The sequence below is a fragment of the Lipotes vexillifer genome, unplaced genomic scaffold (assembly GCF_000442215.2).
Source record: "Lipotes vexillifer unplaced genomic scaffold, Lipotes_vexillifer_v1.1 scaffold1771, whole genome shotgun sequence".
NCBI lineage: Eukaryota > Metazoa > Chordata > Mammalia > Artiodactyla > Lipotidae > Lipotes > Lipotes vexillifer.
Genome location: NW_006770128.1, coordinates 640,401 through 657,782, shown reverse-complemented (window position 1 = coordinate 657,782; position 17,382 = coordinate 640,401). Strand labels below are relative to the sequence as shown.

The 17,382-nt window shown below is 48.4% G+C and overlaps 1 protein-coding gene across 1 annotated transcript in view; it reads left to right on the top strand.

Moving 5' to 3' along the window:
- The first annotated feature begins 4,119 nt into the window (after positions 1–4,119).
- Positions 4,120–17,382, top strand: part of MGAT5 (alpha-1,6-mannosylglycoprotein 6-beta-N-acetylglucosaminyltransferase) — a 226,002-nt gene continuing 212,739 nt past the window's right edge. The window contains exon 1 of the mRNA XM_007446032.1: positions 4,120–4,505. Coding sequence (XP_007446094.1) covers positions 4,265–4,505 — 241 coding nt within the window. The 5' untranslated portion in view covers positions 4,120–4,264. The remainder of the gene's footprint in view (positions 4,506–17,382) is intronic.

Genomic DNA, 17,382 nt, shown 5'->3' with positions numbered 1-17,382 from the left:
GTGCCAGACGGTTGTCCACACCGGCTGCACCATTGTACAGTCCCACCCACAGGATATATAGGGTTCTCATTTCTCTGCACCCTCACCAACACTTGCTCTTATCTGTCTTGTTTGACTGTAGCCGTCCTGATGGATGGGGCTTGGTATTTCATTGTGCTTCTGATTTGCGTTTTCCTGATGGCTAATGACGTTGAGTGTCTTTTCATATACTTTTATGTTTGAAATTAAGATGCATTTCTTTGCCACAGATCTTTGATCACATTTTGTTGAGGATGAGTGGGAAGGGAGGAAGTGCACGCTGCTCACAAGTACAAGAAGAGAGGAGATGCATGTTAGGGTGATTAGCGTCCGTGATGAATCCAGAAGCGTAACATATTAGGAACAGACTTGGTACAGACTTCTTTCTGGAGGAGGACAGATGAAGCCGTGGCCCTGGGCTGTCACTGCTCTGGTTGGCAGCAAGACCTCTTGAGATATACTGTGTAGCCTTCTTTGTGCCTTACTGAATCCAGTTTGGGAGAGGACCCAGCTGTTCGTTAGGAGATCAGGAGGCAGGCAGATTTTTAGCCCGACAACATTTTGATGGCTTTTGTTCTGTGGCCTCTTGATTAACATCATAGCCATGACTGATAATTATCATTAAGTCCTTTCATGGCACCAACACCCTCTGGTATGGATTGCTGTCCTATTATTGTCCTGTTACTGTTGCAGTTAGGGATGTCTCCCTAATGATGATTTTGAAAAGTCTTTCTAAATTCTTTCTTTCTAGTAGGAATTGTAGAGATGGATTCCAATTTAATTCTGTGTGTGTGTGCTGATATAGATGCTGTTATTTCAAACTCTGGATTTCATCGGAGAAAGGAATATTTCTGGCAGTTCTGTAGTCACTTAAAATCTGGGCCCTCAATAGTCAGAACTGTGCTCTGAACTTAGAGATTTTCACTCCAAATTTTTATGTCTCTGAGCTGGAAAAATTTAACCACGACTGGGTTTCTTGACCATCCTTTTGCCCCTCAAATGCACCACCTGGGTGGTCCTGACTGTCCCCAAGGTCAAGGCAGAGAAGCACGCCATCTTGTACTGGGTCCTTGCTCAGTTCTTTTTTTTTTTGCCGGTACACGGGCCTCTCGCTGTTGTGGCCTCTCCCGTTGCGGAGCACAGGCTCCGGACGCGCAGGCTCAGCGGCCATGGCTCACGGGCCCAGCCGCTCCGCGGCACGTGGGATCTTCCCGGACTGGGGCACGAACCCCTGTCCCCTGCATCGGCAGGCGGACTCTCAACCACTGCGCCACCAGGGAAGCCCCTTGCTCAGTTCTCGAGCCTGGTCTTTCCTTTGCTTAAACTTTGCATCCTTGAGCAGTTTCTTCAGGGAGGTTCATCGAGGAAGCGGAGCAGGGCTTCCTGTCTGAAAGCTGACAGGTAATTCCTGTCTGCACGTGCGTCTGTCTCCTAAAATAGCAAAAGAAAATTACCAGAGACTGTCTTTCTTGGTACAGCAGCTCGTTTACTTGCTCTGGGAAAATCCCTTCAGCCCTGGGGTGACATCGGCTAACTGGCGTGGGTTATAGAAAAGGAAGTGCAGACATTTCCTGGGGAACTAAGGGCAGCACTGGTTAGAAGGGTGGCTTCTAAAAGGGTGGGAGCCCTGTCTTGTTCCCAGTTCAGTCCCCAGGGCCTGATGACAACAAGTGGGTCCTTGCTCAGTGTATCCTTGTAGAAGGAGTGGATGGCAGGTGCCTTTCATCTGGCCCACGTTAGAGGGGCTGAATGAAGTGCCACAGTGCCTGGGTGACAAGCTCATTCAGTCAACAGGTATTTTATTTGTGCCCCTTGGGTCACTCTCTGTCTCTGAGAACATAAGCATGGGAGTCTCTTAAAGGATGTCATGGATCCTACACAGAAACTGGTAAAAAAAAAAGCAAGGTAGACAGACATGGGTTTTACGACTTAAGACTGGGGAGGAGCATCACAGTGGAGAGCGATGGGCCAGAGGAACTTATGTGATAAAGGGGGGCCCAGAGGGAGCTCCCGCCACATTGATTGCCAGTGCGGTGGTGTGGCATCGTGACGACATCCGTCTGCCTGCATCCAGGCCTCTCAAACTGGAGTGGTCATCAAAATCACCTGGACGGGCTTCCCTAGTGGCGCAGTGGTTAAGAATCCGCCTGCCAGTGCAGGGGACATGGGTTTGAGCCCGGTCCGGGAAGATCCCACATGCTGTGGAGCAACTAAGCCCGTGCGCCACAACTACTGAGCCTGTGCCCTAGAGCCCGCGAGCCACAACTACTGAAGCCCGTGCGCCTAGAGCCCATGCTCCGCAACAAGAGAAGCCACTGCAATGAGAAGCCCGCGCACCGCAACGAAGAGCAGCCCCCACTCGCCGCAACTAGAGAAAGCCCGTGCGCAGCAACGAAGACCCAACGCAGCCAAAAAAACAACAAAAAATCGCCTGGATGGCTGATTGAAACACAGGATGCTGGACGCCCCACCCCGCCAGCGCCCCCAGTTGCTGATTTGGTTGGTCTGGGGTGGGGCCTGAGGATTGGCATCTCTCACTGATGCTCCTGCTGTTGCTGGGTTAGGGACCACGCTTTGAGAACCACTGGCCTAGAATTCAGCAGTTGGTAAACTTTTTCTGTTAAGGGCCAAGAGTGAATGTTCTAGGCTTTTGAGCTACATAAGATTTCAGTCACGTAGTCTTCGTTGCTTTTCACAGCCCTTTAAGCATGTACAGACCATTCTTGGTCATAAAGAAACTGAGGAGGAAGGATGGCCTTGGAAGGCAGGGTGTGGTTTACTGACTCCTGGGCTGGCTTATCCCTAGATTATCCCTCCTCGGCCACATAGCTGGCTGACCTTTGCCAAGTTCATCTCCCTGTGTCCTTGTTTTTTCATCTATAAAACAGACATGATAACATTAATAGTTGTTACCGTATAGGATTCTTTCAAGAATTCAATGAACTAAGGCACAAACAGCATCTATCACAGTGCCTGGGACATAACTAGAATTTATTTATCATTTACTATCAGTAGAGGTACTACCAGGTACTGATGACTCTTGATAGGCGAGGAGAAGGGTGAGAGAGGAAGACCAAAACAGATCCCCTGCATCGCAGACGCTGAAAGCTAATTGTCCCCAGAATCCCATTGTCATTTCTTTTTAGGCTGCTTAGGAGGAAGAATCCTTTGATCTGAAACATAGGCACACTCTGAATACATCCTGGGTTAGTCCCTCGTAGCAGGTCATGCTAAGCCTTTGCTTAAAAAACGGTGCCATTTGTTGTCCAGCCTGTGCTGGTACCAGGTAGGATCTGGCTGCATTCGTATTGAAACGATGGCTTTTAACCTCGCATTTTGTCCCACGGTGTGAGTGAAAATGAGAACCACAAAAAAGCAGGCCATCGTGTGCCCCGCATTTCCTGTGCTGAAGTGTGCAAGTGAGGAGTGTGGTGCAGCTTTCACTCGTGGTAGCTAGCACGGAAAGACGGCTGGGTACCCCTGGCATAGCCTCTCTGTGCTGGTGCCTAGGGCGAGGCCACCTGGTGTCCCCGAGGCATTCGGCTCAGCTGCGGACGCTGCTACCGAAAGCTGTCCGTGCTTAAGTAATACGGGGGGCTCTCTCCCCTTTCCTTGTCTGATTACCCGCCAGGGGCATCCACTTTCTGGCTCACCTCTCCAGCTGCGGGCCCTTGTCCTTGCTAGAGCACATAATGATGACTTTGTAAGTTCAAGTTTCAGAGGCACAAAAGTGCCGGGTGGTGATGAGACTCCACCCTCCACTTGGGTTTTTGCTGACATTCAGTGAAATATCCTTCCATCTCCTCCCCACCTTGCAGAACAAGCTTCCTGTTTTGAACTTGGTCCAGACTGGAAGAGCCCTGCTACACCTGTGAACACGTGCAGACACACATTTCCCTCCTCCGTATTTGTACAGCTTTTCATCACCCAGCCAGATTTCCCCTCTCCGTTTACAGATCCCGAATCATAACATAAGATAGGGAACTGGCAGATTAAGAAAAAAGGAAGTTCACGTTTTAGAGCTATTTGGGTGAAAACAAGGCTCTGGTTGATTTCACTGTGTTTTGCCACAAGGACTCTGCTAACTTTCCCCCTTCTTTACAGCAGGATGGAAACGAGGAAAGGAAATCGGCTGACGCAGGAGCCCGAGTGAGACGGAGAAACCCACAAGCCCAGCCTACACCATGAACTTGTGTCTCCTTTCCACACTGTAAGAGCCCAGGGCAGGTGAAGTTGCCAGAGAGCAATGGCTCTCTTTACTCCGTGGAAGCTGTCCTCTCAGAAGCTGGGCTTTTTCCTCGTGACTTTTGGCTTTATTTGGGGTATGATGCTCTTGCATTTTACCATCCAGCAGAGAACTCAGCCCGAGAGCAGCTCCATGCTTCGGGAACAGATCCTGGACCTCAGCAAGAGGTACATCAAGGCGCTGGCAGAAGAAAACAGAAATGTGGTGGATGGGCCCTACGCGGGGGTCATGACAGCTTACGGTAAGCACCACACTGCCGGGGCTCCTCCGTCGAGTGTGGCTTTGCCTCCAAGGGACCCCAGAGGCTCTCAGACTTGGTCATGGATTGAGTATATCCCTCGCCGCTACCTTCATGGCGATAAACTGCCCACAGAGGGACACTTTTAGAAAGTTAAAGCTACTCCCTTTGGGAGATTCTGACCTCTTGTGCACGCTGACCCTTAGCGCCAGGAGCAGTGGGGCTTCCTAGTTGGCGCTCTGTAGGTTGTATTTGCAGCTGCCGCCTCGTCTCTGGACACATTGCTGGACTGCATGATCTCATCTGGGGGGATGATCAGGGAATGTAGAAAAATCTTCTCATTATCGTTCCCTAAACAAACCTTAATTAGGACTGGTGGGCGTGAGGTAAGGAGGGTGGGGAAGAATGCCCTATGGATGCCAAGAAACTCAGAGCCGGATGTGTGCCTCCCTCTGGCCAGTATGCAGGGACATCAGGGCTTACGTGCTGGCTGATAGTTTTAACCTTTGGCTTCCTCAGAGTTTACCGCTGTTGTGTCTTGCTGTGGTCTCTGGTTGCCCTCGCTTTGAAAGAAATCTTTCTGTACTCATTGCTTTTTTTGTCAGGTGCTTGAAATCCGTTTTGAAATGAGGTTGAGTGAAAAAAAATACACATATGGAGTATTACTTATTTTTCTTTCAGCAAAAGTTAGGCTTAATATAGAAAAGTTGGAAGCTGTAGACAAGCAAAAAATCAAGAAGAAAAAGGAAAATCACATATAAATCTACTACTGTAGAAAGTAATCACAATTAACATTTCAGTGTATATCTTTCTAAAAAATGTGTATACACACTATATATATATACACACATAAACATATGTATATATATGTTTGTGTAAATAAAATTTAGAAAAACATACACAAATACAAAACGCAAGTTGCAAATGAAATTTAGATCAGACTGTATTTTGGAGAATCCAAGTCCCAGCCCTCCTGTGGTCACCAAGTATTGGGGTGGACTTAATCCACAGAAGATGACCTTGGTTACTATTCAGTGACAGTTCTGGTCATTGAAGGGAGACTTCAGTGGCCTCACGGTTTGAGATCTGAGTTATACTATAAATCAGATAGAAGAGTGGGGTTGGGCAAGGTGGGAAAGTTCGATGTTCTACTTTGTGACCCATTCAAGGTCTTTGAAGTATGTAGAGGTCAAATGATGATTCCTGAAAATGTGTAGCCACAGGTTGAAGCTTGAGTTTAAACATAGGAAATCATGCTCAATGTTACATATACATTTTTTCTTTTCAAAAGGATCCAGGAAACTTGGTTATTTTTAAATTATATATATATATATAATTAATTTAATTTTATAAATATATAGATATAAAAATTATATATATATTTTTTTGGTAAGGAGGAAATGGTTTCTTTTAACATACAATGTGGACATTCTTTTTCAGTGCCTACTGTTTGAATGATCACACAGTCTGCTTTTAATCTATTCCTTCAAGATTTGTAGGCACTGGTTTTTAATATGTCTAAATAAAATGTCACCTTTTTCAATCTAATGGATCAAAAAATGAGACTTCTTTGAGAGCTGACCTTGAAAAACAGCTGGGTAGTTTTTCAGAGGGTGCGTTTAAAATTACTCATTGACTTGGATCTTCTGTAATAATTCCCAAATGTTATAGGTAAACTGTCAGAAAAAGACAAAGCAAATTGTCATCGTTGGTGTTACCAGTGGGTTACAAGTAAATGTCACAAGTAAAACCGATGCCGTTTTTCAGTTTCTGGTTCAGTGCATTCCACGTTACACATCTGGAGGGAAAGAGGTCTAGTCCTGTAGTAACTTCCTCCTTCTGTTTATCTCGGTCTCTCTCAAGCCTTTACCGTGGGAAGTAGGAAGCCTCACGAATGGGTAAATTTATAGACTTTATTTTTTCTAGTTGTTTCGACCAGTTTTATTTCTTGTGTACTGCTAAGCATCTCATAGGGTGGGTTTCCTCCACACTCTAAAGAGCAATGATCGGGTGTTAGTTTTTCAGCCTGACCGAGACAGTATGTTTTTTTGTTTTTTTGTTTTTTTGTTTTTTTTTTGCGGTATGCAGGCCTCTCACTGTTGCGGCCTCTCCCGTTGCGGAGCACAGGCTCCGTGCGCGCAGGCTCAGCGGCCATGGCTCACGGGCCCAGCCGCTCCGCGGCACGTGGGATCTTCCCGGACCGGGGAACGAACCCGTGTCCCCTGCATCGGCAGGCGGACTCGCAACCACTGCGCCACCAGGGAAGCCCGAGACAGTATGTTTTTTAGAAAGCTATCAAAAACCCCAGAGTAGTCTGTTAGAATATGAACCACTGTATGTACTTGTAATCAAAGGACTTTGGAGCTTAAAGAAACTACAGAAATTTATTTCAGCTTCCTCCGTTTACAGGCGAACCTTAGCAAAATAATAATTCTCCTCAAAAACAACAAAGAAACAACCAAACGGCCCCATCGGCACCTCTGACTTATTTTTTTCTTTCATCTAATCAACTCGACATGCCAATCAAAGTGGTCTTTGGAGCTGAGTTTCGGGAATTTAATTGGACTGTGCATTAGTGCTTGAGGTTTGGGGATCATCATGCGATGAAATCTTACCCAGACCTAGGTTTTCATCTCAGCACTATTGATGTTTGGAGCTGGATAATTCTATGAGTGGGGGACTGTTTGTACCTTGTAGGACGTTTAGCAGCATCTCTGGTGCCTCTACCCACTAGATGCCAGTAGCATCAAAAATGTCTCCGGGCTTGGGGGGCCCCAAGAGAACCACTGCACGAAGATTGGAAACAGCAAACCCCATCTAACAGCATCTTCTTATGGAAGTCCTTAAGCAGATAACTGGATTTTATTGTTTAAAATTTGCCAGGCTAGTTCTCCCTGGTTCTCAGCTCTTGGTGTCAGCAACTGGGATTGAGCCAGATGGTATAGTCCAGAGCCAGTCCTGGAAAGCTGGAGAGCCATTCTGATGATGTGTGCTTCCCCTGGAATCCATCACTAGCAGTTGTGGGCATGTCAGTTGCCAGGCAGCTCTGGTGGGTGATGTTATGTGTGAGATGGAAGTATGGAGACTGCCGGATATACAGTGGTTTAGCTGGGCTGGTGGAGTGGGTATGAGGATGCGTGAGCCATTGGTTTGCAGTCTCTTTTTCTGCCACAGATGCAGCCCATGTACAGAGCACTGCCTGGATGTCTGCTCTGGGACAGTGAAGAGCTAACCCTCTGTGGCTGGGACCTGTGTCTGGTTTGAATGAATCCAGTTAATAGACCAAAAAAACAAACAAACAAACCTCTTCCTTCTCCCAACCCATATTGGTATAATCAGAGGCTCTTAATGTGCTAGAAATTTGTCTTAAGTAGCTGTGACAGGTGTTTTAAGAATCACAGTAGCTGATTTTAGATTAAAATTCCTTACTTGAGATGCTAGGGCAGAAGTGTTCAGCAAACCATGACCTGCGGGTCATATTTGGAGCTCTGCCTGTCTGTGTAAATAAAGTTTCATTGAAACACAAACACTGCCATTTGTTTATAACAACTGTAATAACAGAGCAACGTGGCAGTACCAGTATTTATTTCCCATAACATCTAAAGTGTGCTGACTCCATCTTTCAGTAGTCTCCATAGTTCATTCTAAAACACTCGTGCGATCGTGTCCTTCCTTGACTCAACAATTTCCCAGGACTCCCATGGCCTTGGGCCGGATCCTCCTGTTTTCATATGGGTTTGGAACCCAGCACCCCATTGTTTATGTGTTGTCTGTGGCTGCTTTTGTACTGCAATCCCAGAGCTGAGTAGTTGCTGCAGAGAGTGCAAAGCCTAAGATGTTTACTGTCTGGTCCTTTGCCAAAAATGTTTGTCAGTCTCTGACATGCAGTTGCTGTTGGTTGTTCGTTTGACTGGTTCTTAAACAACAGTAGAAGAACTTTCAAATGGTGTGTCCGCCCCGCCCCGTCCTCATTCTGGTGATTTGAAGAGAGACTTCTGACTTTCTTTTGGGATATGGTCATTCAGAAGCAGTGCCTGGAAGATATCCCGGGCAGCCTGTGTGAAACGGTCGCAGCATTCATTCCTGGGGTGTGGAGGGTGTTTCTGGGTGCTTCTCTGTCACTGTGGGGAGGAGCATGTGGGGCCAGAGCCGTCTGTAGCTCAGCCTCTGCTGCATCTCCCAGGCCCGCGTGGCAGGGCCATGCCCATCTGTGATTTCTCGGGAGTTGCGTCCCGAATGGTGTCACTCGCCCAGTCAATGCTGTGCTTGTTTCTGAGGTGAATTGGTCTCTGTCTCCAATGGCCTGACCCAAATTCTGATGCCCAGTGATCACCTCTTATCTAACAGGCCAGGCCTGGTCCACTTGTGTTCTCAAAGTAGCAGGAATAGAAATCTAGGGTGATGAGAAACACGCCTCCCCCACCCAGGGGTACATCCACACCTTATTAACCTTGACTTTTCTCACCTACTTGATTCTCTGGGCGCTGGGACGCTCTGCCCTGGACTGGTCACCAGCTCAGGCTGAAGCAGCTATGAGCCCTCAGCTTCTCTGCCAGCCCCCCACCAATATTCTGTTTCCCTGCTGCCTGGTTCCCCCTTGGCCTCCAGGTCTGTACACCTGCTCTGCCTTACCTCCTGTCTCCTGGTTCCCTGAACTCCTTGGGCCTAGACTGTCCCAGGGATTGGCTCTTATCCTTCCAGCCTGGCACTTTGGGCAATGTCTGTGCCCTGGGCTGGTGTCTGTCAGGGCAGTCGATGCTTTGTGTGCACAGCTGGGAAAAGACTGACAGGGTCCCTGCTCTCACAGAGGCTGTACTCATTTGGGGGGAGAAATAATAAACAAGAGAATGACAGATAGCAGTAAATTCCAGGAAGAAAAATGACACAGGGAGATGGGATTTTTTAAAAAGTACTTGAGGAGCTGCTTTGGAGGAGAAGGTCAAAGAAGGCCTCTCCCAGGAGGTGTCTTTTATTTTTTATTTATTTTATTTTATTTATTTTTGGCTGCATTGGGTCTTCGTTGCTGCGCACGGGCTTTTCTCTAGTTGTGGCGAGCGGGGTCTACTCTTCGTGGCGGTGCGCGGGCTTCTCATTGCGGTGGCTTCTCGTTGCAGAGCACGGGCTCTAGGCGTGTGGGCTCAGTAGTTGTGGCTCGCGGGCTCTGGAGCGCAGGCTCAGTAGTTGTGGCGCATGGGTTTAGCTGCTCCACGGCACGTGGGATCTTCCCGGACCGGGGCTCGAACCCGTGTCCCCTGCATCGGCAGGTGGATTCTTCACCACTGCGCCATCAGGGAAGCCCAGGAGGTGTGTTTTAGCCCAAATGATGCTCAGTAGCTGCCGGGTGGGGTGGGAGGCGGGAGGTTGAGGTAAAGCAGGGTGTGTGCCAGGCCCTAAGGCCTCACGCGCACTCCAAGAGCAGAGCAGAGGCTGCTACAGCTAGAACAAGGTGAGCACAGGGCAGTGTGGCCGGTGCTGATGTGGGAGAATCAGGAAGAAGGCATGGGTACTGAGGCCCTGAAGGCTGTGGTCTCAGTGTGATGGAAGCAGCGGGGTAGATGAGGACGACGAATGCTCGTGCAAGGGAGCCTGGCCTGGCTTGCCCCTGCCTGGCGCCAGCCATGACCCTGACCTGTTAACCACTGTCACCTCCACAGGGAGGTCAAGAGGAAGGAACTTCTTTCTGTCTCCTTAAGGACATAGGGGTGGAGAACCAGGGGGGAGTTTTTGGTTGCTGGCGAGGGGGTAGCAGCTTTGGGCTTCTGTGGCCCTTGTCGGCCTGGCGACGTCCATTGCCAAGACATAAACACCGCTTAGACTTGGTTCAAAAGCCAGTGGGGGCCCCCCACTGTGATGCTGGCGTGGCTGCCTGAGGCTGCTCCAAAAATATAGCCCCTATCCTGCGTTGCAGACCTAGGTAACGATCTGAGAGTCGGACAAGAGCTTGTCCGTGTGTTTTGTTCCACCTCTCCTATGAAAAAGAAGAAAACATTTACATTGGGTAAGCCTGTGAAGGTTTATTGTTGTTTAAATTTTTTCTTTTTGCCTCTGTTCCTCCAAATCTGATCAAGGGACTGGTTTTTGGAGGGCTGCGTGATGTGGAAAACCACCATCGCCTAAGCAGAAATTCTCTTCTCTTGAGGGAAAAACACTGTTCTTGGAGCGAAACGGGGGAAAAAAGAGCTGGGCCCTTTCTTTGGTGTGTCTCAGGAGGTTACTTGGTTACCCTACAGTGACGTGGCTGGTGTGATGCTGGAAAGGGCTCTCTGCTTTCAAAAGCTTGGACCTACAAACGGGCCTCTTTGGGGCTTGGGGCTTTTCCAGTGATCTGTGGTAGAGGACCCCCGCCCAGCATCCCCATCAGAGCCAGGCCAAGTTCACGGGCACACCCAGCCCAGTTTGGATGTCTGGGGAGGACCTCGGGTGTGTTTGCGACAGGAGTGCAATTGGACTCTGGGTCTCCGGGAGGAACTGGAGGCTCTTGCTTGTACTCCCTTTGTCCTCAAGCCCTTTCCTTGCACACCACACCACTGCTTCCGGTCCTGGCGGGAGGAGGGGATACAGGTGTAAAGGGATTTGCCTGAGAGTCCTGCCCTGAAGTAGGTCCCTCATCTTCCCTGCAGCGCCTCCCCTTCCCAGCGGTGTCCTGGTGCTCTTCCTGCCAGAACTGCTTGGACAGAGCTCACGGCCACCCTGAAGAGCTGTCCACCCTTCTCATGCTGCCTGGCAGTGCAGCTGTCTCCTGACACCAGCTTTTGGACGACGGCTGGGCATCTTCCTGCCTCTGAGCTTTGCATTTGCTGTTCCCTCCACCTGCATGCCCTTCCTCCAGAGGGATCCCTCCCTCCTCTCCTTCGGGTCCCTGTCAGAAGTAGGGCCGCACCCCTACTTCATTCTCATTCTTCATGGCACTTAAACTACCTATCATGGCACAGTCACTGTCTTTATCATCTCTCTCCCCCATTAGAATGGAAGCCCCCAGAGAGCAGGGAGTCCTGTCTCTCTTGTTCCCTGCTGTGCCCCAGGGCCTTAGCACATGCCTGGCACATAGTAGGAACCATGAGTGAATAGCAGCAGTGTCCCCTCCACCCTGACTCTGTCTAGTACAGTTACAGCTGAGGCTAGTTTGAAAATCACAGTGGGAACTCCCTGGCGGTCCAGTGGCTAGGGCTCTGCGCTTCCACTGCAAGGGGCTCAGGTTCGATCCCTGGTCGGGGAACTAAGATCCTGCAAGCCGAGGGGTGTGGCCAAAAAAAAACCAAAAAGAAAATCACAGTAACACTGTAATGTTTTTAGTGAGACAGGAAACAAGAAGAGATTTCCTATGGACTTGGTGTCCAGGTGGCTCCAAGTAGCTATTATGCACGATCCTGACCTGGGAACCGTTGTTTCTTCTGGAAAGCAGCTGGAGCGTGTTTAGTTGTGGCTTGTGGAAGGTCTTCTTACTAGATGTGTGACCTTGGGCAAGTCACTGATGTTTTAAAAGACTGCCTCCTTGGGCTTCCCTGGTGGCGCAGTGGTTGAGAGTCCGCCTGCCGATGCAGGGGACACGGGTTCGTGCCCCGGTCCGGGAAGATCCCACGTGCCGCGGAGCGGCTGGGCCCGTGAGCCATGGCCGCTGAGCCTGCGCATCCGGAGCCTGTGCTCCGCAACGGGAGAGGCCACAACAGTGAGAGGCCTGCGTACCGCCAAAAAAAAAAAAAAGACTGCCTCCTCTTTTGTCCAGTAGAGGATATAATATCACTGACCTCATAGGCTTGTTGACCTCATAGGATTGCACATGACCGAGCTTATCAGAGCACTTAGATTAGTAACATGCGTTCGTTATTATGAGTTATCGCCAACCCTGGTCTACATGGACCCGCAGTAGTTACCACCCAACCAGAATTGTCCATGTAGAGCTGACATTGTTTATTCATTTGAACGCAGGGCTTCAGGAACCTGTTTATGTAGCTGCTTTTAGGGTTTACGGGGGACGGGGCCCGACCAGACAGGAGAAGAAATAAGCTGTGGACTGGAGGAGGGCAGGCTCGCCACCCACTGCTAATGAAAGAAGATGCCCAAGGCTTGTGCACCAGAATCTCCTGGGCTGCTGTGACAGCACCGATGCTGGGCTCCAACCCCAGCCGGGGTTGAGACCTGCTGCTGTGAACTCCAGGGAGGTGCTGTTTGGCTCTTCCCTGGATCCCTTTCCAAAGGCGTGTTAGCTGCAGAGTGGCTTTGGCATCATAGAAACAGTACCCGTGATTGTCATTCTCCTCCTGTTCAAAAGATAAAGCTTTTCCTTTGTGGTGTGGGATAAGTGGGGCGTGGCCGAGCTCACTTCGTCCCTGAAGTGGGCACCACTGGGGCACAGTTTCCGGTGTGGGTAGTGAGCAGGGAGGGCTGTGCTATGGCTGCCCTTTCCCGACAGGGAAGATGCCCTGGAGTCAGTGGGGACTACAGGTGACAGTGGACTTGACCTTTCAGAGCCTGAGTCCTTTTCTACGCACAGGGCTAAGTCGGCTTGAGTCCTATTCCATGCAGCTGGCGAAGTGTGAGGAAAATGGAGAGAACAGCCCAAGAACTCCATTCTGGATGTTTACAGATTCCGTAAAGCAGTCCACTATCCTCCACAGGCCTAGAGAGGATTCTTTCTCAGATTCTGCTGCCTAGAAGTTCCTTGAAATACTAGTGACCCTTCCCCCAGCACAGGAATAGCATTTACTTCTAGATACAAGTTCAAGTCAAAGCTTAATTCCGTACAGCTAACCCAGGAGAGCACGGCAGTCAGTGCCTCTGAGCTGCTCTTTCACTGGGTGATGATTGTTCCCTTTGTGACCTGGACGGCCTGTGACAGCTGCAGGGGGAAGGGCATATTTGTGAGTTTAGGGGCCGGTGAGTTGGCCAACCGGGGGGGCTTGAAGAACCCAGCTGAGATGAGGCAGTGAGGGTCAGTGACTGAGATGCTTCTTGGGAGGGGGGAGGGGACATCAGGGTACCTGTGGCCAGTATCCTTAAGTTCCGAGGGTAGAATACACAGTACCGATTGCATTTTCAGGTGGCATTTCGCGCCTTTGTGATTGTCAGAATGATGTGAACGTTTATAGAAAATTCAGAGCTTCTGGAACATGAGGCTGTCGAAAACCTGGGACCCGCCAAGCACTTTTCCTGGGCTGGCTTCTTTTTTCTCCCCATGTGAAAGGAAAAAAAAAATTCATTTTCAATTCCAGCAGCTGTTTGAGTCACTGTTTCAAAGCTGTTCAACACACGATAAAAGATATTGTCCGTAAAACGCACAAGGGCAGAGATGATCCCAAGCCCAGCTTTGTATTCTTACAAATAAAGAGATAAAATACTCTTTACCCCCAAACCAGATAAATTTGATTTCTCTCCATCCTTTATTTAAATGCAGATATATATGTGTGTATGCTCATTTTTAAAAACTGGAATATTTTACATAGAGCTTTTTGAACTCATCTTTATTTTATTTCCCCGTCCATTATATTTTTTTAATGGCCATACACTTTTCCTTTTTCATCCAACCATTCAATAAACAGTTATTGAGCTCCTGAGGTCAGTAGCTTGTGGCACTAAACAGAGGTGACAGAACAGACCTGCTCTCTGGCCTCCAGTCTAGCGATTTATTCCATTTTAGGAATAGATGGACACCATATAATGTAACATTTTTGTTGGGTATTTGGGTAGTGTTCACTGCTTATCTATAATAAATAGCACTGTTCTCTTTTATAACTAACACTGTCTCAAATGTCCTTGTACATAATGAATGGACTGTATTTTGGTCATTACTCTAACCATATTACCTTTCTGTGGAAAGGTCACTTTAAAATTAATTTTCAAACATGTAACTGATGAAACTTGACATTCCTGGCAGTTAGTGGGAATGAGAGGTTGGGGTTAATTCTTTTTTCATTAGCACCTTCCTTTCTCATTAGCGCCTTCCTTTCTCATTAGCGCCCTGTCTTTTGCTGGCTTCTCTGGAGCAGCAAGTGAATCTGTTCTGTGGTCCTGCTTTTCAAGCTCTGCTCTGGACTAGGGGGGCGGGGAAACACGGCCATGGTAGAGAAGGATTTGCATTAGGAACAAGCACAGATGTAAATGATCTCTGGCAGTTCCCCTGTAAGTCCTTGCTTATTGCCCAGTTGGTTCTGTGCCAGTGAATCGTGGCGGCTGCATCTTAAGTGTAGTTCTCGATTGTGTGTGCCCAGAATCCTTGACATGCAGGTTCTGAAAGTTCCGACTGAGCAGCTTGAGGATGGGACCTGGTACCTCTGACTCCACAGCCAAGCCTGATGGACAGCAGGCTGGAGAGCCACTGCTTTGGGAAGCGTGTCCAAGGGGAATGGGGTGGGACCAGCCTTGAGGCACTGCCCTCAAGCACTGACCTTTCTCAGTTGACTTGCTGATCTGGGCAATCAGGGTTTACCACCCAGTCTCACAGTTTTAGCTGATAGACTTATAAACTGACAGATCTTTTTCCACCAGCAGGACCCCCTTTCTACTGATATTTCATCTCCTTGGACTCCAGCTACGGGGGAAGGTGTAGCTGGCAGTGATATCTCCTTGACTGTCCTGCTCAAGGATGTGGCAGCATCTTTCAGCCCCTCTTATCGTTAATGTCATGGCTTTCAGGAAATGAAAATTTACAGAAGCTGCCAGAGCACCTGTTGTGAGATTTTGTTGATCTCACCCTTTATCAGAGAACTCCTGGCATGATAGAAACGAAAAGCCCCCTTTCCCCAGAGGGACATTTTAAATGTTTTTACCTACTTTGATCTCATCTTTATCACTGACAGTAAGTTTTCGGAATGCAGAATTGCAGTAGTAATGTTGGGATTAAATTTTTATTACTGAGGCTTTGAAGCACAAACAAAATTTTAAAAGCCCGTTAGTAATTGGGAATTGTAATCCTGCTGAGGATACAGTTTATGGCTGTAATGACTTTAAAACACAATGAAAATATACAGAAATACTCTGGTATTAGTTTAAAATTGCAGTAAAACTCTTTGCAGGTTTAGCTGTGAAATACAAAGGTGCGAAACAATTTCATCACTCAGAAAGGTATAGTTTATTTAGCCTTCTTTGTGGGAAGACTAAATGTAGTTCATTTAGTTGTTGGTTCATTCATTCACTCACTTATTCATTTAGGTAACACACATTTACTGATTACTGTGTCAGGCACTGTGCCAGTTGGTAAGGATACAAAGATGGGCTTGGGATCATCTTTGCCCTTGTGTGTTTTATTGACACAGTAGCTTTTATCTTGTGTCGGACTGCCTTGAAATTGTGACTCAAATAGCTGCTTGAGTTGAAAATGAACTTTGTTTTTTTCCCACATTGGGAGGAGAAACCATGCCTACTCAGGTAGAGTGTCTAGAGAGGCTAAGGTTTTGATAGTCTTATATTCCATTTTCATTTTAAGGGAGACGACATAGAAAGATAAGTTCTTCATTACGTTGCAGTGTTGGAGCTGCTCACGGCACAGTGGTATCACGAGTCTTAAGGGTGGCTGGGATATGGTTTAACAGAAACACATGGCGGAAGCTCAGGAGTTAATCCCTGCTACGTGTGTTCAGAAGTAGCAGGTCAGAGATGCTTGCTGGCCGGCAGGTCCATAGTGGTCCTCAAGAGGCATTGTAACATAGTGGGTAAGAGCTGTTGGGTCTGGAACCCGATTATCTGGGTTTGGACACTGGATCTGCAGATGCGTGGGACAAACTAGTTAACCTCTGTGTACTGTGGTTTACTCATTTGTAAAATGGAGATGGGAACGACAACACGTTTCTCATAATGTCTTGGCAGGATCAAGTGAGTTAATCCATGGAAAGTGCTTAGGACAGTAGCTGACACATAGGGCTCAGTAAACAGTGATGCCGGTGGTGCTGCTGGAGGAGCAGCGGCAGCACTAGTAGCAGTGGCAACAATGCAGTAATAATAGTAGCAATAGTAGTAGCAGCAGTAGCAACCTTAGCGATAGCAGCAGCAGTGGTTAGTATTGGGGCAGTAGTGGTGATGGTGACCATCAACACCTTATCATCATCATGAATTCCTTTATTCGTACCATGTCACAGTCACAGAAGGCCCATCTATGTAGGGGGGATCAACAAGAGATAGGGGGTCACATTTATTGATGGACTGTATTATTATTATTTTTGCGGTACGCGAGCCTCTCACTGTTGTGGCCTCTCCCATTGCGGAGCGCAGGCTCAGTGGCCACGGCTCATGGGCCCAGCCGCTCTGCGGCACGTGGGATCCTCCCGGACCGGGGCACGAACCCGTGTCCCCTGCATCGGCAGGCGGACTCTCAACCACTGCGCCACCAGGGAAGCCCGATGGACTGTATCTTAAGAATCAAGGAAGAATGTCTTCTTAACACTGATGTGACAACTTTGTATTCTACCTAAGCTGTGTGCCATCAGTGACTATCACCAAAAACTGTGGGTTGGGGGACTCTGTCCAGTAGTCCTGTTACCTTTTAACAAAAAGGCAAAAGGTTACCAGCCCTTAAGAGACCTGCAGCATGGGCTAGGCTGCTGTCCGCTCCCACCTTTCTCATTGTAGTTCCCATCATAGTTGTAGCAGTGCCACCATGGAAGTCACACAGAATGCCAATTTAGTGACTGTGTTCTCACACTTCATTCCCTCTCCTGTAACCCTTCTGTCCAGATTCTCTCTGGACATCTCCACAGAAGGGCAGCGGGGAAGACAAGGGCTGGGGGAGTGTGCTTAATTCAGTGATTCTCAAATGGTGTGCAGTCTGGAGGCATTTCTGATTGTTACATGGGGGGATTGCTACTGTCATTTAGTGGCTGGAGTCCAGGGATGCTGCCAAACACCTTAAATGCATAGGACAGCCTCTCCCATCCCCTCCCCCCCCCCCCCC